The sequence below is a fragment of the Prinia subflava genome, chromosome Z (genome assembly GCF_021018805.1).
Source record: "Prinia subflava isolate CZ2003 ecotype Zambia chromosome Z, Cam_Psub_1.2, whole genome shotgun sequence".
Lineage (NCBI taxonomy): Eukaryota > Metazoa > Chordata > Aves > Passeriformes > Cisticolidae > Prinia > Prinia subflava.
Genome location: NC_086283.1, coordinates 24833344 through 24857902, shown reverse-complemented (window position 1 = coordinate 24857902; position 24559 = coordinate 24833344). Strand labels below are relative to the sequence as shown.

The following is a 24559-nucleotide window of genomic DNA, read 5'->3' as shown; positions in this document are numbered from 1 at the left end:
TCCAGAACGAAGTTTTTCATGGAGATTAAAACTGACAGTCATTTTTGGAGGTGAGCAAGTAGATGAAAATGGGAAGTTGAATGTCAGGCTGAACAGATTCAGTAAAATCACAGATGGAAATTGAGACCTACCATATGCTCTCCACTGAGATCCTGCACAACTTTAATTTGTTCAAAATCATAAGGTCCCTTGAAGCCATGTGCTGCTTTGAACTTAACTGGTCTTGTATAGGGCATCCCTTCATCATCACTGGAAGAGGGATCATCTTGATCTGTGTGAAAGACTAAGAGGAACACAAACTCAGGACTATATATTGCGGTGCCCATTTATCTGTTAGTAAGCTTTGTGGCAGCAGATTAGTCTTGAATTAGACAATTTCTATAGGCAATTTTAAGATCCTAAAGCAAATTAAGAATAGTATTGCATCAAAGTCTAAAAATACATCCACATGAATTTTAGGTTACAGTGAATCCAAACAGAACACTGAAAATAAGAACTGCTAATAATTTTTGTTGTGCCCCTTTCTTGGCACCTGTCTTGCACTCAGCAGATCCTGCACTAAGTGTTTTCTGTCAGTTTAATGTGTGGTGAAAACCACTCTATTGGTTTCTTCTCTCTGAGTACACTGCAATGACCTGGTGATTTGCCCATGAAGTATAAGAATTGCAAAAGAGCTGTGGCCAACAGCCAGTGGCAACACAAGACACTGAAGTGCAGCAGTTCTATGGCACTTATCTCTGGCTGTGGTGACACCAGCTTGCTGCAGCACTAGAAGTCTGTCTGAAAGACACACTGATGAAACAAGAAGGGGAAAATTCAGTTGTAGTTGGGAAATCTAACAGGAGCTCAAGCTATATGAGAATTCTAATTGTGGCACTGGTTACCAGAAAACAATCTGATTTACTAAAGTGATGAAGATAATCCCCTGTTCTACATTTGCTGGACTAACTTTCTGAAAATGTTTATGTTTTGATACCAAAATCTCTTTCTAACAGCAGAACAAAAAATCAGAGTATTAAGCTGGTTTAGTTGAAAAGGTCTCTCAACTATTACTTCACAAGAATTTATCCCTGTAACCTGGTCTTCTCAAAACGCCTACTAAGCCACAAGGTTCAACTCTAAAAATATCGTACCACCAACTGTACAACAGTGGTAGAATGCAGCAGTGTATGTTCCTCTCCCAGCTTTAAGTCCCAAAAGCACAAGGATAAACTGACTATTCTAATAAAAAAAAAAAAAAAAAAGGACTGAGTGTCATTTACCTTCATCTCGAACACTCTTAACCTTATTTACAGCACGTTCACCATATTCTTCAGCAAGGTGCTTTGCCCTCTTTACAGATTTGCCAAGGAACTTTTTCAGTTGAGTCCTTAAAAGAAAGCATATTTTTTCAACATACAATAATGGAAAATTCTGATTTTTTTTTTACTACTATGAATCAATAATTTTGATTTGAAATGCAATCTTATCTTTTTTCATTACTACTTCTTAAAATAAGCAGTAAATTTGACAGCAGTCATGCAATCTTCAGTTCAACCACAGAGCTACAGGCTTATATAAAATCAGGTATCGCTTGTAAAGTGGTTACTTAAAATGTAACTTATTCAGTAGTCAGAAGGAAAGCTTCAGCTTAGAAAAATAAAATCTGTTTTTTCTTTCTAGGTAAAGGAAAAAACATAAAACTGCATCTTACGTTTTCTGTTTTAACCTTCCTCCATCGGTGTCAGTTTGCTGTGTTTGCATTTTGTCTTCATCATCAGACTGTGCTGCATCATTACTAGGAAATACAGAAGTGACTGTTTAATGGGATGTCATAATGAATCTAAATTGAGTGAAATGTTAGTAAAGTAGGCTCTGCATTTTAGGATCCATCTTTGTTCCTCTATGTAACACATTGGAAAAACATGGACATTATTTTAATCACATAATAAACAGGTTCTTCAGTTCTTAGGTATCTTGATATACCTGCAGACACTCTGCAGGTGCCAAAGATATATTATTCCCCGCCACAAATTTCCAACTTAAGCTTATAGTGATACTTTGAAAGCTAAGAGCAGACAAAATACATTAAACTACATGGAAATGGTAACATGTCACTCAGTTCTTGTATCTTGCTTTCCATAGATCAAATAAATGAATAGTTGTTAATTCTGAAATAGACGTTTTTTCACAAAAGAGTTCTAGAGAATTGAGGTTTTCAATAATACACCAAGCAAAAAAACTAGAAATTGTCTGATGTACAAATTGATATAGGCCTTTGAAAAGAACATCTAGACTGACACGATTTTCTTATCATTAAGCACATGTCTTTTTCTATAAAGGATTGCAAAAAGATTCTGTTTTGCACATTAGAAGGATCTAAAGCTTTATTAAGAACAGGTAAACCTCAAAGCAGTCAGCTGTACTGATGACAACAGATCTTCTGAAGAACAGTCTCCTATGAAACACTGAAAAAGCTAAAGGAGGTGGTGGCATGAACATCATCCAGTACTTGAACTGTGTTTAATTCAGCATAGAAATGACATTTAGTATATCAAAGGCTAACTGGAGATCAGCAGATGTTCAGATGTACTTGCTTGTCAAGTTCCAGCAGTATCAGCAACTTTTAGTAAACTTGAGAGAAGTCAATAAGGAGCCTGGTTCATTGAGAACTGGGAATTAGCTCAGATTAGAGAGATGGATTTGGGTTCTTTTTACCTGCATATAAGCAGCTTCCATTTATGCAAAAACTGTGAGAGCAACAGCATCTTATGATCTGAAAGCTCTCATGACTCATACCTGACATATTCTTTAGTTCTCCTCATGATATGCAAAGTCAGGGGATTAATGCCTGTTGGCAACTTCTCTTCTGCCAAACTCAGAGGTATTTCTTCACCTGTATCAAGGTTTTTAATCATTACACTTGCTAGAATTTCCTATGAAAAAAATAGATGTGAAATGAAGAGAACTTGATTAGACTTGAAAACTTAGAGCAAAACAGAAATCATCAAAACTCATTTTAATGGGAAGTTCTGTAGCTCAGTATATATTTGTTTTACAAAGACTAAGTTTAAATTAGCATGTTAGTGCAAACATTATCAAGCACTAGACAAAGATGAACAGTTACATATCACAAGCTTCAATTTCATAAATCAAAAATGCAGCTATAGAGACATCAACCACTGCCTGACACCTTTCATGCTAATATCAAACATACTATGTAATTAAAAGACACTGCAGTCTTCCCCTTTTCCACTCCAGCTCCTGTATCTTAGGTTTAGCCAAAGGCAAATTTAACATACAGAAAGGAAAGGAATTTAGAACTGACTAGCACCACAAAGGAAGAGGTTTATTTGGAGTATCTCATGAATGCTTACACAGGTTCAGCAACAGTTAAAAAAAGCTATATAGTGACAGACATGAATGAAAACTTACAAAAGCCAAATATCATCAGGATTAGTGGAATTATTAACAGAAAAACTATTTTTTAGTATGAGGAAGATAATTTTCCTACTGCTGACTCCTTCCTCTTTTAGACACATGACGAAATGTCAGGTTTGCTGGTGCTCCCTCCCATGAAAATCTTTTGAGCTGTTTGCTTAGCTACCAACGCAAACTTGTTGGCATTTCATGTCTGTTACAAATCACACTTCCAAAGACTAATGCCACACATGACTCAGGGGACACAAAGCTGTTAGGTGGACAAAGCCAGCTGGGTCATCACTCCTATTTGCACTCCTGGTGACTTGGAATGATTCAGAGAACATGGAGCGACCTGTGACAACAGCAATTCATTTAACAGACAGAGAAAGCAAGCACGAAGGTGTACCATGTACAGACCACAGCCATTGATACCTCATCTGTGAGCTCTCTGCCAGAGTTAGACCTGGGTCTTTGTGGTCCAAGTACTTCATTTGTTGTTTGGCCATCAGCTGCTTTTCCATTTTCCTGAAATTGTGCAGACATAGATTACATTATCTCTACTGTAACACTGCAGCAATGGAAAATGCTACAGTTACCAATGTATAACCATTTCCCAATACCTGTGCAGTGACGATTTTATCTCCACTAGTTGCACTGGCCAAATCCAAGGAAGGCTGCGAATCTTTGGGCACACCCTCTGTCACTGAACTTGAAGTTAAAAGACCACCAGCTGTGAAGCTGTCTCGAGAAACTAAAAACAGATTGATCAGGAAGAGCTAACACTTGCCTTAAGTATCAAATCCTAACATCAGTTACAGGCCTGAACATCCTTTTTGACCAGTTTGGTATTTTTTAATGATCAATTGCCAGCAAATCTAACTTACAATTATGTATTTCATATACAGTTGGAGGTTCAGGCATGATTTCACACCCAGGCCTCTTAAGCTTTATTAACTTCTTTTTAATAATCATTTCCCTAGTAACCCAGGACTATGTATTTTCGTAAGACCTCAGTCCAAACCTTTTCTTGCATTTCTATGCAAATACAGACCACACACTCATTTTATTTGAAGTAACTGTTTTTTTAGCTTATGTGCTGATGAGTCAACTTCTCATCGCTACAGCTACAGCTATTTTAGTAGGAAGTCTTACTTTACAAGAAAGCCTATGAATGAGGAACACTTCTAAAGCAGAAAGGTATTACTTCATTGTAATAGGCTAAGACTGTTGAAGGATTTTTTACCCATCAACTAAACTAAAATCACAGGACTGAACAATCCTTCACTCAAAACACAAAAACCAGTAATCCTGTAGATACGTAAACCCATCTAAAACAGAATACTTGCCTTCTAAAACAGGTTTTTGCACTTCAAAATCCAGTTCACTCTTCTTCTTCCGGGGAGGTGGAGCTGGCCGTGCAGGGGGGGGTGGTCTTGGGGGAGGAACATTTGTGGGAGGTGGGGGCCGGGCTGGGACAGGCTTCTTTGTGCTCGCAACTATGTCAGGCTCTACAGTCAGCTGCCTTGGTGGCTTTGCTGGGGGCATTTCTTCTGTTGTAGAAAGGTCTTTGGTAGATAAATCTGAAGCCACTTTTTCTGAAGTATTTGCCTCTTTCTTGTCTGTTATGTCCTCTTTTCTTGATGTTTCTCCTTGTGCTGCAGTTTCATCTATTTTATGGTCAGTTGCATTTGTTACTTTTGTTAGTTTATGAGATTCCTGTTGGTTAGAACTAAACAAAAGCTTGCCAGACTCCAATTCAGCATCCTTACACACACTCTGATCCTCTGATTCTCTAGTGTCTTCTGGTAATGGTATTTCAGCAGCTAGTACTTCTGGGATATCATTAATGATACCTGATCCAGAAATCCAAGCATTTGCATCTGAAGTTGGAACAGTCAATTCATTTCCTCTAGAAGCTAAAGAATCATCCTCTAGTTGTTGGGCCTTCTGGCTTTCTTCTATAATACTGTCAATGATCTAGAGAAACAAAACAACACCATTCCACCAGTCTCCAGCAGGCATTTCCTGCATTCGCAAACCAGTCAGCCTGCACAATACCCACAAGAACTCTTCCACTGAAGAGCTGTTTTATATACAACATGCATTTTGCTTAAAAAGGAGACCAGAACCTTGGTGCAGAAATGGGCATAATCACAAGATAAAATGAAGTCACCAATTTCTTTAACATGGAGAGAAAGTTAGGAAACAAAAGCTGTTCACTCCTCAGAGTTCTCATGTACTGCTAAATATGTTCCTGTAAATTACACAAATAATTCAAAACTGGTAAATCATATTCTAAAAACATATTTATGTTTTTAGAACATTTAGTTTGATTTTTACCCTTCAGAGGAACATTCTTATTAACATTAACAATTAATTCTAACCTATGGTAACGAGGATAAATACTGATCATTAAATTATTTAATATTTTTAGTGTGATGCTGGAAGCTCAAAGCAGTATTTAACTAACCTCTTTTGAATCATCTTGTTTAATTTCTCGTAGAAATGTTTCATTTCCAGCTTTGTGTAGTTTATTGTCCATATCCTACAGAAGAAAAAGTCATAAGATGATAGTACTAACTTCTTCAGTAAGATGATCTAACAAAAATACAGCTCCAACAAGTTAAAAAGTATAAAGGACAAGAAATCTGCCACATTTTCACACACTACTGCTGTCAGACGTTTAAACAGTAATGCTCAGTACACATGAGTTGTATTTCAGAGTCATGCACAGAAAGGCTGCACACTATGCAACGAAGTAGGCAGTTGTGTATGAGAGGCTGCAATCTCAACTCACATCAAACTGAAGGCAGCATGAGGTTTAGAGAAACAAACACACATAATAATCTGTGGTAAGGAAATTCTATATTAAAACATTTTCTCATTTCTTTATCGGCTTTTAGGGAAAGATACAAAATCTATATAATAGCCACATGTAGTAGGAATTATTTAGAAATTTCCAAATTGAGGCAGGCAGCTCTATCAAGTGGTTACAAATATGCTTCTGAGATTGTAACATGGAATCTTACATTCTACAATTATTCTCAGTGCACATTGTATATTTTAGTCATCAGTCATCTTCATGCAGATCCTTCCAAAATCCAGATAAGCTGAACTGAAAATCTATTTGTGAGTAAACATTTTAATCAATTCCTGCAAAATTTTAGGTTCAGAACCACAAGTAGTTTATACCCTAGGATACAGCTTTAACCCCAGGTGTAATGGACCAGTAAGAGCTTCATCGTACACCTTCTCTTCTACATGAATTATTAGACTCCTAAAGAGTTTGGGTTATGAAAACAAACAAACAAACCTTTAAAGATCATCTAGCCCAAAGAAAGGCCACAACACCATGCTGTCCATAAGCACATATATCAGCAATATCTAAAGTGCAACCTGATGGAATCCTTGACATTGGAAGGAATCTGCAGAGATGCAGTAGCCCTCAAAGCAGAGCCAGCTAGAACAGGGTATTTTGAATCATTTGTCCCTGTTTTATTATTTAGAGTGACTGTCTGGAACAGATATTTAAGAAATTTCTCCTTAGACTTTGTCTAGACTCTCAAACAACCAAACAGAAGCTCTAGAGCATCCTAATATATTACACTTGAAACTCCCCCCTGCCCCAAATTCTAGCTGACATCTACCTTGGAAAGTTCTGACCTGAAGAAACAGCTCATTGTGCAAAGACAGCTGCAATTACAGAAAAATTCTTCCCCCCTCTCCAATCCCTCCCCCTCCTGCCACAAAGTGTTTCTACTCTAAATGCAAGCTCTGTTTTGCTTGTTTATTAAAATCTACCTTCAAATGTATGATTACTAAATATTTAAGTGTAATCAGTGCCTACAGAAGCCCATTATATTAATTTCCAATTCTGTTGACATTAAACTCACACACCTATTAAACTTTGGACTTAGGAAATATTTCTTACCTATTCCAAGACAAACTATGCCATTAGTCACACATTCACTGAACTGATATGGTACCAAGCAGAGAAGCTACTACTTTTTCTACCTTCAGAAATTTAGCTTTGAACAAGTGATTTAGGAAGATACTTCAAAAAATTAAAAAATCTAATAGCAACATAGAGAACTTCATAGGTAATCATTCATAACGACATTAAAGTTAGTTTTGAAGTTCATCGATTGCACAGAGTTTAATGAGAATAATAAAACAACATTGCTTGAAAGGCTTACACATGTAATATTTAATTATTAAAGGGACATTAAATAGAAAACAAAATGTGGGTAAGGCCCTGTTCCCTAAGAAGTACAGCAAGATATACAGAGTACTGCTGACAGCTCAGAAATACTGCTTCACTACGATTTTCCAACACTTTGCAGACAAAACTGCAATCCTTCATTAGGCAGAAGTGTTGTACAGCACCACCTTTGGCCCTTCTGAGACCAGGAAATGCGTGTTATTTGCACAAGGTTCCAGCTCCTCACCTATTCACTGTGTGCTGGATTCAGCAGTGCTGTCACTATGCACAGAATACCAATCACCTGCGTGGGAAGTGGCAATGCTCTCTCATTAAGCTAAATACAGTGTTTTATCTTCACATAACCTAGAGGGGAGGCTTCTGAAGTACAAACATTAAGATTTCTCTTATTTTGGGGACAGAAGAGACGCAGTCACCTATTTCATATAAAGCAGGACCAAAACCCAGATGGCTGCAGAGGCTTGCTTACTACTCGCAAATCAGTTGAAAGAGGACAGTTTAGTAATCACATACAGCTTAATTAAATTGCACATACACATTTCAGAATAAAATGAGCTTCAAGAGTCTGTAACATACCCTAAATAAAAGGAAAGCTGGAATTTCAAGACAAGCACAATTGCTACCTACAAGGAACATCTATAATTTCCTCTGTGTGCAGACGCCAGGGCACATCAACATTAGGTGGAAATACTTAAGCCTGTGTTCATCAACAAGCACTTGATTGATTTTAAGAAGGAACTCACCTTTGCTACATGGGCTCCAACTTTTGTAGGTGATCTGTTAGAAAGAGAAGATAGACTTGAGTAGAGTTCAAAGACAGTAAGCTTTGTTTTAAACAGTCTATAACACAGCCTTCCTTTGCAGGAACGGCACACTTGATAATTCAGATGAGGAACAAAGCGAATGCTTTTCACATCACTTCTATACAAGTTCCCTACTCTATACCACACACAGACCCACAGTTTCTACAAACTCTGAGAGTTTGTTGGCAGAATCTTCCACAAATCACCTTTTTATCACCCTTTTCTAATAAAAAAGACATTACTCCAAGTACAGTACTAAAAACATTTTGTATTACAGAGAATTTAAAACTAGCATGTGTATGCCAAGCCTTGGGTGGACATTAAAGAAACAAAAACTCCCAGAAAGCAGAAACACAAACACTCCAGTACTGTGCAAATCAAGTGCCAGAATCCTGATCATAGAGTTGGCACTATCACAGCCACACTGCCCTTCAGACTCTGTAGCAAACCTAAGATCTTGTTTCTAATCAGGACATTTGGTATAAATAGAGACAAAATACTTTCTAACAGGAAGGAACCCTAAGCACTACTTTCCAAAATACACACTTTGAACCAGTGACTTTGCATTACTAACCACTCACACACCACCTCTTGTTACACTAATTACATGACAGAACAAGCTATCTTAGGGGAATGGAATCAAATAATTACTTCTTGTCAAGTTAATTCAATTAGTGGATGGTCAGCTCTTATTATATCCTGAATTTACATCTTCTACCAGACTTTCAGAATTCTGGAAGATAATTAAATATTGAGTCACACTGCTTACTCTGACTACAGAATCTTACTGATACATAATGGAAAGGACCACATGATTTTTCCAGGCTATTTCCACACAGAATTGTTCTATGATTTTATCAGTTTGTCAGTCACAAGCAGAGACAAAGTTACAGATTAATTCCCTAAAAGCTTGCTACCAAATGAACTACTTGGATTGCACATATATCCCAGCTGACTGTCAAGATCAGGGACACTCTGAACAGTATCACCTGACACCAAGCAATAAAGACAAATATTGAGATCTCAGGCTCATTTGCCCCTCCCGTCTCCAAAATTGTTTTAAGGAACAATACCTCCTGAAAAAACCCACAACTGTTTCCATCTGTTTTTTAAGAATTTCAGCTCTTCACTTTACCATCTGGAAGCATTTAATCACAAAAAGCAAAGGTCCCATTTATACAGCAGAGCTAAGTAAGAAGAAAATACAGTGGATTGGTACATAAAAACTCTATCATTGCAGCTAATTTAACATGTTACACTGAGATGCTTCTGTCCAAATACTAACTTCAGGTGCACAATACCTGTGACACTGTTTTGAGGTATAATCCTCCTAGAAAGCTCTAACCCCGATGTACAAAAAGAGAAAAATTAATATTTTGACCAGCAAAACAAGAACATTTTTTGTCTCGCAAAATACATTGCTGGGAAAGGCCACAGCCTGTGTGGGATTTCTGGTTACTGAAACATTTTCAGTTCCACTATCAACTCTTGCATTTCCTTAGGAGTGGCAGAAATGTGTCACATTCATTAAATCCATGAGATGACTTTAACAATGAAATATATTTATAACTACAACATTAATTCCTAGGCTTCAGACAGGGTCCTATTTTACAAGACACTGCTTAGACTTAACAACCTAAATAAGACAAATCCCTCAACTGCAAATAGATATTTCAGTTTTCTACTGTGACACTTTCCTCTAATGAGCCACTCACTTCTGGTACAGGCAACACATTCCTACGCTGGTTACACAAAATAGGAGATTCAAAAGACACTGCTACTGATTCAGACATCTTTAGCTAATTAGTTTGCAGAAAATCTGCACTCAAACAAAACCAGATGTTACTTTTCGCTCTCAGGCTACTTAGCCACCTTGGGTAAAAGGTGCTTGAGTGATACAGGTTACAGAACTAGCAGGTGTAGAACATAACATCATGCTGATAGCTTGACATAACCCACACACACAATTAAGGTGAAGCTTTACCATGGAATTTGCATGCTTTTAAAATACTGCAAAACTTCCACAACTGTTAGGCAAAACCCCCACTTTCAGATCAGTTTGTAATACAGCCAGGTAAGTTCAGTGGCTTGGCTGAGAGGACTTGAGCTGTGTGTCTGTCAGCACCATCTCTCCCTGTGCTGTGAGCAGCTACTGCTGATTTAAACAAAGTCAGCTGGCTCGGTAACTGAAACCTTTTGTAGCTCAACATGACTCTGGAATGGTCTTGTCTTCTCAAGCACCTGAACTTACAGCCTTCCCCATGCCCCAGTTTTACTTTAAAGCCCATTAGTTCTCTGGATGCAGTATATGAAATCCTTGTCTTTTTTAAAAAAGTATATACAGTGGCAGAAGTGTCTGAAAATATTTACATAAGATCACCAAAGATCAAATATTGATTTTGCTTTGAAAGGTCAGGCAGCACATGAAAACTGACATATGCCACAGAAAACATAAGGCAAAAACCAATCTTTTATGAACATTCACTAAAAAGTGGGATTTATAAACTGATAGCAACACATCTTCTGGACTGCATTTCACATAACTTCTAAATTATCTTACCTGATACCACTTTTACACCAGTTTAACAAAGGAAGCCTTCAAGGTTATCTACAAAGATTAAACACAATTCACAGAAATATCCCATTTCACCTGCACAAACAGATGTCTGATTAGTCTGAAAGTCACACAAACTCACAGAAAAACTTTTAAAAAAATTCTTTATCCCACTATCAAATTCATCCTTAGTGACCAGACCACAGGAAGCTCCCATTCTCACTCTCAGGTAGCTCCAGCCTAGCACCTGTTTGAAGCGGGCTTCACATTTTCAACATGTTATTGTTAAGTTTTGTTACAGAAAACAAAACATTCAGCCCTTCAAACAAAAAACAATGCGAATACTGGCCTTGGGCAAATCCCAAACCAACAGTGCCTGCCTTCCTGGAAGAATGGACATTGTTATACAACAGGTGTGCTAGCAAGCAGATGGGAAGGGGTTTGCAGTGCACGCACCACAGCTGTGCCCTGTACAGAACATACAGGTTCAACAGCCAGACCAGGAACTGCGTTCCTCACTGTTCGGCACATGATGTTCCCTCTAACCTGTGCTGCCCTGGAAATTTTAATTACTCCTGCTGCAGCTCTCCATGGCAGTCACACCTTCAAACTTACCGAGATTCACTGCTGCAATGCATGCTGCCCTGGGGAAGCTCCTGTGCGGAAGCTTCAGCAAACTCTGAGTGCAGAAATGCATCTGCAGCACTGAACACAACCAACACTACATGCTCCATCTATTTCCTGCCATGATCAGCTTTGCTCATTGCCTAAAATACTCCCACACACACAGCAGTTGTACCAAGCATCTCCCACATGTCAGTGGGCACAACTTAACCTTACCTGTCTTCCTACACACAGGAACACTAGACTCCTCAGGAAAAGCATCAAGGCAACTTCTAAAAGATAGGACTACTAAAGCTACAAGACAAGAATTTAAACAGAAGTACCAGAAGACATTTCTCATTACCTACACCATCTCTTTCGTTTGGTTTCTCATAACAATTTTTAGGATACAAGCATACTAGGAACAAACTTGCCCCCCAACTGTTAGGCATATGAAGTCCAAACTATAAGGTGTGGCAGTTCTTGATTTCAGAGTGGATGGATCACTTTTCCTATAAATAAAATATAGAGGGTCTGTCATGTGCCTGCATCTAACCAAGTGTGCCTTACTTCATACTTTGCTCCTCTCAAAACTGATATCCTCCTGTATGGGACTGTTCAGGCCTCTACATTTCAGCATCTTTTCCTAAATTATTCCATGGTTACAGTGCTTTTAAAGTGAGTGACAGAGGTTAAATAGGGGCATCTTCTATCACACTACTTCTCCCATTTTACTCTTATCTTAGTTATCCAACAGATGGACGCTCTTCACGTGTCTTGTCAAAAGCAGAATTACAAGTAAAAGTCAAGAGCAGAAGAGAAGCACACAGGCCTTGCCAAAGGGGATACAGTAGTCTCAAAACATCTCCAAACATACCTCACCTAAGAGAAGTCATCACCCCAGAGGAGCTACCCCAGGAACACTACCTCAGACCATCGCAACCTGAAAGAAACACTGCACCAGGTTCTGTAATTCCTGCTAATTAGTTCTTAAAAAGCACCAGTTAGAGATGTACTCGAGGACGAGGATACAGTGCTTTCCTTGAGACGGACCCAAGCATCAGTAATTTAATGACCTAACAGTGGGAATTCAGAGCCTACATCCAACCTGAAAATGCCACTCTTATAGACCAGATAATTAATAAAACAAATAAACTGCAAAGAAGTCAGAAAGCTGACACGAACCTTTGGCACCACTTTCAGAGTTTCTCTATCAGCAGCTATTAAAACTTCCCCACGTAAAACCAAGGCCAGGGAGGGAGGAAGCTACAAACCTCACATTTTTAATTAGGGCAAATATATCTACACTGTTTTGCTGCAAACTATTGCTGCCTAAAAGCATTCCCAACTGATTTTACTGATCATCAGAACACTGAATGCAGGAGGAAATTTCTGAAACTGCAGAGTGCAACATGTACGTGCTTTCAGTGGCCTTGCCTGCAACAAGAAGGTTTTGATTTTTTTCTTTTTTTTTCTGTGGTCCCAACTCAACATCATTACACATGCAAAATAATATAGCAGCCTGCTTCCTAGAAGTGTCCAGTGCATGTGTGAGATTAGCTCTTATGAAATCTCAAAGCTTATCTTGAGAAAATACTGTTAGATCCAACAACAGACTGAATTACAGACCAGTAGCTGTATTGCAAACTAAGCTCACGGACGTCGCCTCCTTCTTGACTCAGGCTCACAGAATTCTATTGACTCAAGTCAATGATGCATTGATACAGGTTATGGAAGAACAAATTCCATAGAATAGAGAAATTAAAAGCATCTTTACTTTAATTTCTAGTGAGTGACTTTGTATTATCCCGTTCTGCTTAGATAAAAGTGGTGGAAACCTGCAAAGCCAGGACACATGGCATTATCTGTATCAGATAAAAGGTGGATGTGCAGTAGGACAGGTTTAATAGCTCACTTCTCCCAAACAGTTTGCTTCCTCTTTCCTGTCTGTGGCATCTAGTCACACTAATCCCTCATCTTCACCCTCTCCTGTTCCAACCCTGACAGGTTCCAGCTGCTTTAACTTATTGAACAGTTTTAGCTGTTTCTAGTTTTCTGCTGTTTATTTTGAGTTAGTGCAGCTCAGAGAAGAGTTTGATCACTGTTCCTAGACGAAGATAAGCAGTTGAAGAAAGACCTCATTTCAGCACAAGCACTGTGAATTTGGCTTATCTCGTCTTACAGAACTGTATGCTAAGATGTGCTTTTCACCAGGCTACAGCTAAGTAGGTAAGTTCAGAAAAACTTTAATACAGGATCTGAAGGTGAGGAGAAAAGATCTAGTCTTTCTTTTCTTGCAGGCATCCTGTGACCACTGAGTCGCAGCTTAAAACAAGCTCCTTAGTCCATTATTAAAGTTTCAAATGCATGGATTCCACAATCCATATCTATTACTCTAGACAAGCCCCATTCTACCAAGCAAAATAATGCAGAGGTTTGGTTCAGGCTACACAAAACCCAGAACTGATACAAGCCATAACCTGTCTAGCAGACAACCACAAAGACAGATTTACAACAAGAGGGAGCACATTTAGCTGACACCAACAACACGGTGTCGGGGTTAGTTCTGAGGCAGCAGCACTGGGATCCACTTCACAAAACGCTGGTAAATCTTCACTACTGGAACCAGCTGGATAAAGGCAAGAAGCGTCAAAGTGACACAGAACCACAGATTTGTTAGGGTTGGAAGGGACCTCTAGAGATCATCCAGTCCAACCCCCATAAAAAACAGTACAAGTATTAGAGACACCACTAAAAACAGAGCACAGAGCACACCAGAAGTTGCTCTTCACGCAGCAACAGCTGCCTGTTGCTATCGAAGCTCGCTCGCTTCTCCTTCCTCAGAAAATCTGTTACTTTTATCGCATTTCAGGGATGACTTCTGCCGATACCGATGCCATCTCCGCACGTCTCCTCCCAGCGCTACACCCGCTCCCGCCTCAGGAAGGCAGGTATGATCTCATCCTCTCACGGCCACCGCCGTCCGCACCAGCCCCGAGCAAGCCCCGCTCGGTTCCCCGCGCCCTCCGCGCCCCGGGCAGACCCCGACATCTCAGGGGGCCGCGGCCCCGCGCTGACCCCGCTTCCCCCACGCCCCCGGGAGCTGCCCAGGGACGGCGGGGCCGCGCTGAGAGCAGGCGGGAGGGAGGGAGGAAGGGAGGGCAGGGCCGCGCGAACTCACGGCGCGGGGGAGCCCGCGGGATGCACGTCCTCGGGCGCATCGTAGAACTCCTCGGTGTCGCTGTCGGACGCCATGGCCGGGCCGGGCCGCCACCTCCGGGCACCGCGGGCCGGGCGGCGCCGCGCGGCTATCGCGAGAGCGGCCCGGCCCCGCCCCCGCCCGCGAGGAGCTGCGGGAGGGGCTCCCCCCTCCCCCGCGCCCTGCAGCGCCCCCTGGCGGCCGCGGTGAGGTGGGTGAGGGGGAGCGGCCGCCTCTCGGCCCCGACGGAAACAGCGGATCGCAAAATCACGGAATTGAATAGGTTGGAAAAGAGCTCTGAGGCCATCGAGTCAACCGATGGCCCAACACTACCGTTGTCAGACAAGGGCGCTGAGTGCCACGTTCAGTCTTTCCTTAAACACCTCCGGGAGCGGTGGCTCCACTGCCTTTCAGTAGCTCGTTCCTGTCTCTAGTCACCCTTTCTGTGAAGAAATTCTTCCTGACGTCCAACCTAAACCTCCTCTGGTGCAACTTAAGACTTTGCCCCTTGTCCTCTTGCTGGATCCCTGGGAGAAGAGCCTGACCCCCACCTAGTCTTTTCCAGCCAGAGGATTCTATGATACAATCAGGTGGTAGAGAATTAAGATAGTCTACTAGACAAAACGACAGGAACTTTCTAAACAATTTTTTTCTCAGTAATTTCTGTAATGAATGTTTGAAAACGGCAGCAGGAATTAAATAATATGCTTCCTTATTCATTTTTCCTCGTATTTTTCTTTCCATAAATTTTGGAAATTTATCCCATCTTCTGGTCAGTTTTGACCTCTCATCTAATTATGAGGGATCAGCAGTAACTCCCAGGGGAAAGAGGCTTCCCCTTGAAACCTGCCTTGCCTTTAATATTTGCTTAGCAAAATGTGCCTGTTCCTGAGCCAAAACACTTAATCAATACATGTGACAGTGGCAGGCTGAGCATAAATTTAGGCTTCCCCTCCACATTCTCTGCACTGACCTCCTGGCCCGCTTGCTCTTTAGCTCTAGCTCAGCTACAGCTCTTTTCCTGGCTTTTGACAAGCACAGAGTTTCCTAAAGCACTGACACAAACTGGAGTTCTCTTATTTTTTTTTTAATTGAGTAAATTAATTAATTTAAATCTATTCTCTTATTTTTTTTAATGAGTAAAGGCTTAACGTATTTTAGACGGATACTGTTGTCAAATGGTCAACACAGTCGTGGTTGTGCACATGCAGGCATCTACATGCACACCTGTCCTTGCACATGCAGGTGACATGAGGCCACATCCTCTGGTTCCCTTAAAAAATCATGGTGCTTCTCAGCCAAACCAGAAGTGCTGGGATGACACACTGATGATGTTTTGGAAGGAAAGGAAGGAAACACACTGGAAATGCATAAGCAATTCTTCTGATTCTTTTTAAAAATAAGGAAGAATGAGCCTAACATACACCTTGAGCTCTCAATGTTGAAGAATTTGAATAACTAATTAGTACAGAAAATGCTGACTTTATTCATTGCACACTGTTTCTGCTCCAACTGACAGCCAAACACAATAATTGCATTACAGTAAGTAGGATGGGCTGTGAATTATTAAAGTCAGTAATGATGTAACCTTAGCTGGGGAAGGCAGATGGCTCGGGAAACTGGAGAAAAATGTTATTGAAAAGTATCTTCAATTGTTTATTAGTTTGTCACTCACGGCAGTTGCACGAGTTCATGTTTCATTAGGCAGAGGAAATTATGTCATTGCAGAATTAAAGAACATTCAAATAAAAGTCCAGTTTTAATATTTAGTCGGGTCTTACGTGATGATTAAAATTCAGCTTTGCTGCAGTGGTCTTGACCTTTCCACTCCAAACCCACTTCTTTTTTGCATCAGAGTGGCCTCTCAGAGGTTGATAGAGCCTGTAGATAAGGAGGATTATAACCACAGCTCCACAGTGACACAGCCCAGCCTGATTTGTGCATGGAGACAAACATAGTCATGGCTACTAAGGTGTTATCTAAGTATCAGAAAACCCACTGGCCAAGACAGAGCCAGAACAAGGACTTGTTCCTGGTGAGGTTATGCTGTCTCTGTAGGGTGTTGCTGGGGCTGTGCAGTGTTTTCAGGTTGACTGACTGCTGTTATCTCTGCTGCTCACAAAAATCAGCAAGAGAACAATTAGGTGTAACAGGGACAAGGTTTCCCAAGACAGAAGATAAAGGTCATAATTAGTGTTTGCAAGTAACCTGGTTGCTTTGTCCCCAGAACTGGCACAGCTCTTTCCCAGGCTGCAGGCAGGGATGAGCACCAGGAAGGCAGTGAGGGTTCATCTCACTTTGCCACAGAAGTAGAATGTGTTGACTTGGAGGGATTGCAATGGCCAGCTCTGTAAGGAGCTGTTAAATCTTCAGACTTATAGCCGATATTGTCCTGGCCCGGTTTTCTCCAAAACAAACCCACATGAGGAAGAAGATGAGATCATGGGTTAAAATTCTTATGAGTGGCAGACTCCTTGACATAGCAGATTGTACATTTGCTAGGATTTGCTAACATAAAATCATACACAATTGAATTACTTGGATTGTTTTCTGACTTCCATGTCCTTCTCAACAATTATTCTATGCATTTGACACCCGAGTGAGCACAGACTCACCCCGGTGTTTCCCCAGTACACCATGGCTGAGCCCTGTGCCCAGCAGCTGAAGGTCCTTCATGCCCTCTCTGATCTTGGTCCGGTAGTGAGAGTTTTTAACTTCTTTAGCTTGGACATGGACTTCCCCCAGGGCCTTCCATGAATCAGAGCTCATGCATCAGCTTGTTCCAAGCACTCTGTGGTATCAGCAGGACCATCTTACCAAAATCACCACTGACGTGTGGAAGTTTCCTGGTCTTTTGCCATGGCGCGGCTGACTTCAAGTGTAAAGGTTTGTGTCTTCTTGAGTGATTTTGCTGCTGCTTTTGTGGTTCAGAGGCTCAGAAAGCTCAGGAGTCCCTCTCTGTTGCTTCCTAGCCCATTTGCTAGCACTGCTGATATTGGCAGCAGGTCTTGGCTCCACTAAATCTTTGTCTACTCACTGCAGACAGATACAGGGTAGATTTGCAGCCTCTGCAAGGTATCACCCATCTCCTGATTCATCTGGTGACCTAGGGACATAAGATTTTAAAGGAAAAATTTTTTTATCATTGCATTAAAGAAAAATAAGGACAAAAAGTATTTTTAGGGATAACTTGAAGCTGATTCATTCTGCAGCATAGACAGTGGCTATCTGTCTATGCTGCAGAATCTGATCTCCTGTGTGCCTTCTGGACATCTGGACACAGGGAGAAACAAAGGCCACAAGTGCTGGAAGAACTGCTGGTCCCGGGTCTATCGTAGGATGCAGACAGTGAAAGTGAAACCTAAAACATCTGTCTGAACCAAGAATTACAGCAAGGTTTCCTGCATGGCATCCTGGGGCTTGGAGATGCTTCTCTGTGTGGCCTTGCTCCCTGGGGGTACGAAGTTTGGTGAGAGTAGAAGAGACTAAGAAATTACAGAAATTACTACTGTGTGGAACTGTGAATAACATCAGTGGTCAGATAAAACAAGTTAAGTCCCTTTGATTGAAAATCCTGAGCACCAAGCCTGTGCTGGTCTAAGAGAGGCAGGGAAACAGGAAAATCTACATACCTTGAGCACCATGTAGGAGTATCTATTTTTGCCAACTTGTCTGACCAGCCATTGATGCAAATCATGATTCCTGGCTCTCTCTGTGAGAGCAACTCCTGCCCAGTGCTGCAAACCATTCAGGCACCTTTCCTTGGCACCTGCCAGCACAGCCATCACACAGTATTACCTTGGCCCTGTGCTGTCCCAGGGGGAACTTGCTGGGAGGTTTGGTGTGTTGACAACACACATCTTGCACAGGCAGCTTTGTGTGAAGGGTGGTCACATAGAAGGATGCAGAGTGCACCCAAAATTATGCAGAAGTGCCAGGAGGGTCACAGGAGGATGAGGAGGGGCAAGCAACTTTGGTGAGTATTGGCAAAGAGAGGAACCAGGAGAAACTGGAGGAGGGAGGGAGGATCCCAGCTAGAAAAATACTAGGAGGGAACTCAAATCATCCTGTAAGAGGGTGAAGAAATGCATTCAGAAATGCACACCCAGGGATAACTGGAAGAATGTGGTCCAACACCCACCTGCAGGCACAAGAGAGTGGAAAATCTGTACTGGGAAATGCTCTGTACCCAGGTCCCACACAGTCTTCCCTGGGCATCCAGCTAACAACAGCAATGAAAACCCCATAAATAGCAAATTAGAAAAAACACTGACAAAATATATTTCAAGCAAAATGTTTCCTGAAGAAGATGTGGCAGGGAAGAGAGATATGGCATGGTTGTATGTGGCTGTATGCATCAGGTGTGGAAATAGACAGTGGTATTTGCCAGCTGCTGATTATTGAGTCACACTGCAAGCCCTGCGCCTGGGATATTTACACCAGCAGCTATGAAACAGGTTTGTTTTCATGCAGGTTACAAGACTGATAGGGAGCACACGGTGCTATAACACGTGTCTTTCCTTTCTGGGAGCATGGGAAGTGCTCAGCACAAGGCATGCCGTAGGAAAAAAAAATCCCACGTAACTGAAAAGCAGATATGGAAAATATTTTTCCTGAATGGACTGGGAAGTAATTTCCTGTTGTGATTAAGAGGGAAAGGTCTTCTGACTTACGTTTGCTGAAGGTTCTTCATCAGGAGCTGTAGTGATTGGACTAATGGGTTCAAACAGAAAGAGGAGATTTAGTTTAGATATACAGAAGAAATTTTATACTGTGAGGGTGATGAGGCACTGGAACAGGTTACCCAGAGAAGTTGTGGATGTCCAATCCCTGGCAGTGTCAAGGCTAGGTTAGATGATGCATTGAGCAAACTAGTGAGAAGTGCCACTGCACTCCTTCCTTATGGAGATGCGCTTTCCATGCATGACAGTGCCTGGCAGCATGTGCTTTATGCAGCTGAAGGGGTTGGCTTTTTTTTTTATCTGCAAAGACCAGATTTACCTTGGGAATATCCAGCAGTGAGGCTCCTTCCCATGGCTCAAAAGATGGGAGGAAAGGGTTTAATATCCACTGGGAGGTTGATGCCCTTTTGCTCCAAACACAGGATATGCCCAGGCTGCCTCCATCCCACAGGTAGGGACAGGGTACCTGGAACTGAACAAGAGTGACTGGTCTGTTGCAAGGATGAGCCAGGATGGGCTGAGCAAAAACTGGCAGTGCCTGGGGGGTTTCCCTGCCTCCAGAAGCAGAGCATCAAACTTTTCTGTTGGAAGTGAAACAACCTTGTTGTTTTTATTATTAGTTACCCAAACTGTGAACCAGGATGAAGTGCAGCTACTAAATCAAAGATTAGGTGAAGACTTCGTGCCTGCTAATTGGGTTAAGAAACAGTTGAGAAAGTCCCATCTGTGTTTTGAGGTGGCCTCCCGAAACTCAGACTGTGCACGGCCTTCTATTCAAAGAATTTCCCTGCTGCTCTGACTTGCACTATATCATCTGCTCTCACAAACAAACCAATTTAACTACATAGACATACTGTTTAATCCCTCTTCCTGGCACACTGCCAGTTCCTGCATGTGCAGATGAGTTGTGTCTCAGCTTTGCCAATGCAAATGGTCTGTCCCCCAAATTTCCGTGTTTTATTTTTCTCTGAAGATGCTCAGTGGATTCATGTACAATTGTTACATTTTTGTTTTCTCTATCCTCTGCCTCTAGATGCCTTAAAAGCGCACTGCTATTTTATGAATCAGGCTTGGTGTATCAATGTATAGCAGATCTGGGAGTTGTGCTTTTCTCTGAACATCTACTTCTGTTCTTCATTGCAGCTCACAAAAAAACCATGATCAAAGCAATGAATGCTGGCATGCATACTGAAAGAGAATGCATTGGTTGGTTTTGTTAGGAACAATTGAGAGCAGCTTGCTTTGAAGTGAATTTTATCAGATTTTAAAAGGTAATTTGTTACTTGTGAAGATTAAAAAAAATCCAAAATGAATGTTAGTGTTGAAAGAGAATCAAACACATATCTTTTACTAACATGAGTTTACAGAACACTTATACTGAAAGGGAAAAAAATAGAAAAGATAATAACATTACAGAGGAGAAATTATGTTGCATACATTTTCTGTATTGGACAAAGTTCATTCTGAAATGGCTGCATTCTAAAAATACTCACAAAAATCAGTCTGATTTCTAAAGACACTGAGGAGTCTGGAAGTTATAACTTTATACATTCAATTAACATGAAGCTAGTCTGTGCTAGGAAAACATCTTCTCCACCTCCTGGTCATCACACTTCTATTTAATAACCTCTAGCTGCTTTCCTGGGTACTGCCTCTCTGATGTGGCACAGGGAGGGCCCAGACTCTCCTGGCCTACAGCCAGCGGGTCAAACAGTTTTTAACTGAGATTTTATCAGCCCTTTGTCTCTGGTTAAGATTCAATTCATCCACAGAATAACTGCCAGTGGGATGCAGTTTGAAAGGGCTTCCATGGCTGTAAGAAATTTTGCTTGGACGAAAATGAAGCTGTTGTGTTGCACAGAGGTATCTGATGGGCAGAGCAGGACCTGGAAGTTGTGGCTTTGTGGGCAGGACCCATGCTAAAGCTGTACTGATTTAGGGTTCACAGGTGGGATTTCAGTATTCCAAGCTTCACTACTAAAACTTTTGTCTTCCTGACCAGCTTCTCATGGTCCCACAGCTTGCTGGGGCTGTGGGCTCAGCAGCTCATGCGCAACCTCACTTGTGAGCCCAGATTTACCTGTGCCTGTATTGGTGCTCTCCAGATCTGGGTTTCCAGTTCTTCCCTCAGAACTTGCATCCTCTTCCACAAATGCACCAGCTGCTTTCTCCAGCTCCACTACCTGTCCACAGCATACCCATAAGATGCAGAGCACACATCAGCACTTGCTGGGGAGTCCCAGGGAGATGCTGCGATACCCAAGAACCATGGCATGAGTCAGGGTTGCTATGGCAGCCCCAGCTTTGAATTCTCCTGCTTTCATGGTCTTCTGCCTAAATCTTAGGATTAGTTTAACCCAAGTTTTTATCTATCTACCTGTCTAGAGATAGGTAGATAGATAGATAGATAGATAGATAGATAGATAGATAGATAGATAGATAGATAGATAATCTTCGCTTTTGATGATAATTACTATTTACTTCTAGTGACTTGTTCTGCTGCTTTTTCTCTTGATAGACTTTGGGTTCCAGAGGAAATGAATTTTTTTATTGCTGCTCTTTCCAGTGCCCAGAAAGCACAGTGGAATATCTGTGAACCTGGGTGGACAGATGTGGGAGAAAAGACTGAAATGGGCCTTCTGAGTTTTTATGGAAAGAATCTACCAAAAGACTCCACTTATTGAACTACCTGCCCCATTCCTGGGATGAGCTTTACTCTCTGGTTCAAGAAGTAGTGTCAACAAAGCACAGGGATGGGGAGAGAGGTGGTGGTGTGGTGATGGTGGTAGCAGAGAGGTGTCAATGGAGGGTGGCAGTAAAAGCTGGAATAACAGAGGTGTTGGGGTCAAATGAGCCTGATCTCTGCCAGATCAGGAGTATTGGCTGATATATCAAAGTATTTGATGTGGTAACCCTGGGGCACCCCAGAGGCTTGTACTGCAGCTTGTCAATGTTTAATCCCATTCTCTTTTCTGTTTTTTCCTTTCCAGGAGGGAACACATCTTATTCTGCCATCATGGTCTATGTGAAGGATAACTCAGGGTGCAGCAATTTCCTGCTGTACTCTTCCATTTGTGCCTCTTTGCTCTGAATATATGTCTTTAATTATAGGCCACAGAAGTAACTTATTTGTTTAACCGTGGCCAGGAAACATACCCAGGGGAGATCTCTGAACATGACCACACAGCTGATAAAGATTAATGTTAGGTGATAGAACACTGGAAGAGGCTATTCTCACGTTTGGGTCAATATGTGCTATTCATAGCATGAGCATTAAGTAAAGGAATATCAGCTTAATTTGTGCTATTATATTTAATGAAGTTCAGCATTTACTTTTCCTCTAAAGACTTCCAAGGACTGCATTAACATCACTGTGTGCTCTGGCAGGCAGGAGAGCAGTGTGGTGAGTTTAGCACGACAGTCACATCAGAGCTTTCTAAGGGCATTATGTCACCTCTATGTTTTATTATTAGGCAAAGCTAATGGTATTTGAGTTAGTCCCCATGGCTAACACAGAATTCATTATAAGTTGGTATAAATCTCTTTCCTGCTAGAAGTGTTGATATCAGCTGTGGAATCTAATAGAGACATCAGTAGTAATTTATAAAAGAAAAGAAGCTCCAAGGCTATTGTTGGTATTGTTGTGGTTTATCCAACAGCTCCAGATCCCTGCTGTGCTGTGTCAGAAATAACAAAGCAGCTCCTTTGCTGACATCTGCACTTCCATTCTCACCTCCATTAATTCCCTGCATTGATTAAAAAGTAATAATAATAATAATAATCCCAGAAATATTTAGGAAGTGCAGAAACCCAGCTGCATCCTGCACCTGACGGGCTAATGTGTGTGTAATAAGCCCAAGCCAGGAAGCTCCTCATCTCCCTGAGCAGCTGCCTCCACAAGGCTGCTTCCAAATCCCTGCAGCCTGGCAGGATTTCTTCCTTTATCCCTTGGCTGTTCATCACCTCTCCCCTGCTCGCCAACCACTTCAGCCCACCTGGCACCCATTCTGTGGGATCTCCAGGGCCAGGACTGCCTCCTGCTTCCCCTGCAAGGCCTTGCTGCAATGTTAATCCAGAGGCTGAACTTCCCCAGTACCAACAACCATGAAAAAGAAACCAACCCATATACAGCAATAACTTCTGTGTAGAAACAGGAGCTTATTGGGAAAATCTGGTTTTCTGTTTTGGTATGTTGAATCACACTGTGGCTCTGGGGGAGCTGAAACCACTCCAGGAGTTCTAGAGGCTATACTAAAAAGAGCCTGATTTATTGTGCTGAGGAGCAAAACCATCCCTGGCTGTGGGTAATAAACAACCATCTATGGAGGCAAAGAAAGCAGCGATGTTTAAGAATATAAAACTGAATGTATTTCTTAGTGACACAATTATTCAAGGGAGCCAAGCCAGGGAGTGCTTCACATAGTGTAGTACAGCACTGCCAAGCTCTAGACCAGCACCTTGCTGGACCAGCATCTGCACCAGCATAGGGCAGTGAGAAACACCCTGCCCGAGGGAATTAACAGCCCCACTGAATACCAACAGAAGACCTATAGATACCAGAAGATAAAGAGAGACCTGCACTGAATCCCTGTGGATGAGCAACGTCTGTGTGCTCCAGAGTAGGACCAGCATCCTGCAGAAATAGTTTCCCCATCTTGGGGAAATTTTCAATATTTTATACTTTTCTGCCCCTTATCAGCCAAAAATTCAAACTAAGGAGAAATGAAAATCTCAGATATTAGGTTTTGAACAGAAGTTCCTAAATTACTCTGCGTAACAGGCAGAAGGAGATAAGACTTAAGGCCTTGTTTAGATCTTTGTTCTAAATTTAGAGCTTTTACTGGCTGTAAATGAAATCCTTATAGTTGCGTATACACAATATTTTTCCTTCTCTTGGTTTAATTTTGGGATTGGTAAATATGTATTACGAAGTAATTGAAATGTTGTAGTCCTAGATTAAACTCCTCTAGTGGAATGAAACTGAAGGTTTCTGCTCCTGCTTTAGAAGAATCCAGTGTGAATGTTTCATAGTAGCAGCAAAGCCAGAATTACAGGTTACGCTCCCAATTTGTGTGCATGACTAACACCGGGAAA

At 41.4% G+C, this 24559-nt stretch overlaps 1 protein-coding gene and 1 long non-coding RNA gene across 3 annotated transcripts in view; one reads left to right on the top strand and one right to left on the bottom strand.

Annotated features, from left to right (window-relative positions):
- The window catches only part of WDR44 (WD repeat domain 44), a 24662-nt gene extending 9763 nt beyond the window's left edge, over positions 1-14899 (bottom strand). The window contains exons 1-11 of one of the 2 annotated variants that reach the window (XM_063421828.1): positions 14766-14860; positions 10988-11077; positions 8368-8401; positions 5873-5947; positions 4749-5379; positions 4023-4153; positions 3835-3927; positions 2779-2915; positions 1694-1777; positions 1263-1369; positions 132-283 (exon numbers count right to left, since the gene is read on the bottom strand). In XM_063421828.1, coding sequence (XP_063277898.1) covers positions 132-283; positions 1263-1369; positions 1694-1777; positions 2779-2915; positions 3835-3927; positions 4023-4153; positions 4749-5379; positions 5873-5944 — 1407 coding nt within the window. In that variant the 5' untranslated portion in view covers positions 5945-5947; positions 8368-8401; positions 10988-11077; positions 14766-14860. Of the gene's footprint in view, positions 1-131; positions 284-1262; positions 1370-1693; positions 1778-2778; positions 2916-3834; positions 3928-4022; positions 4154-4748; positions 5380-5872; positions 5948-8367; positions 8402-10987; positions 11078-14765 lie in introns of both variants that reach the window. The other variant, XM_063421827.1, reaches the window with a different exon arrangement.
- Positions 11099-24559, top strand: LOC134563670 (uncharacterized). Its single transcript, XR_010083405.1, has 3 exons — positions 11099-13813; positions 14457-14535; positions 22456-24559. It is a non-coding gene; the product is annotated as an uncharacterized LOC134563670 (long non-coding RNA).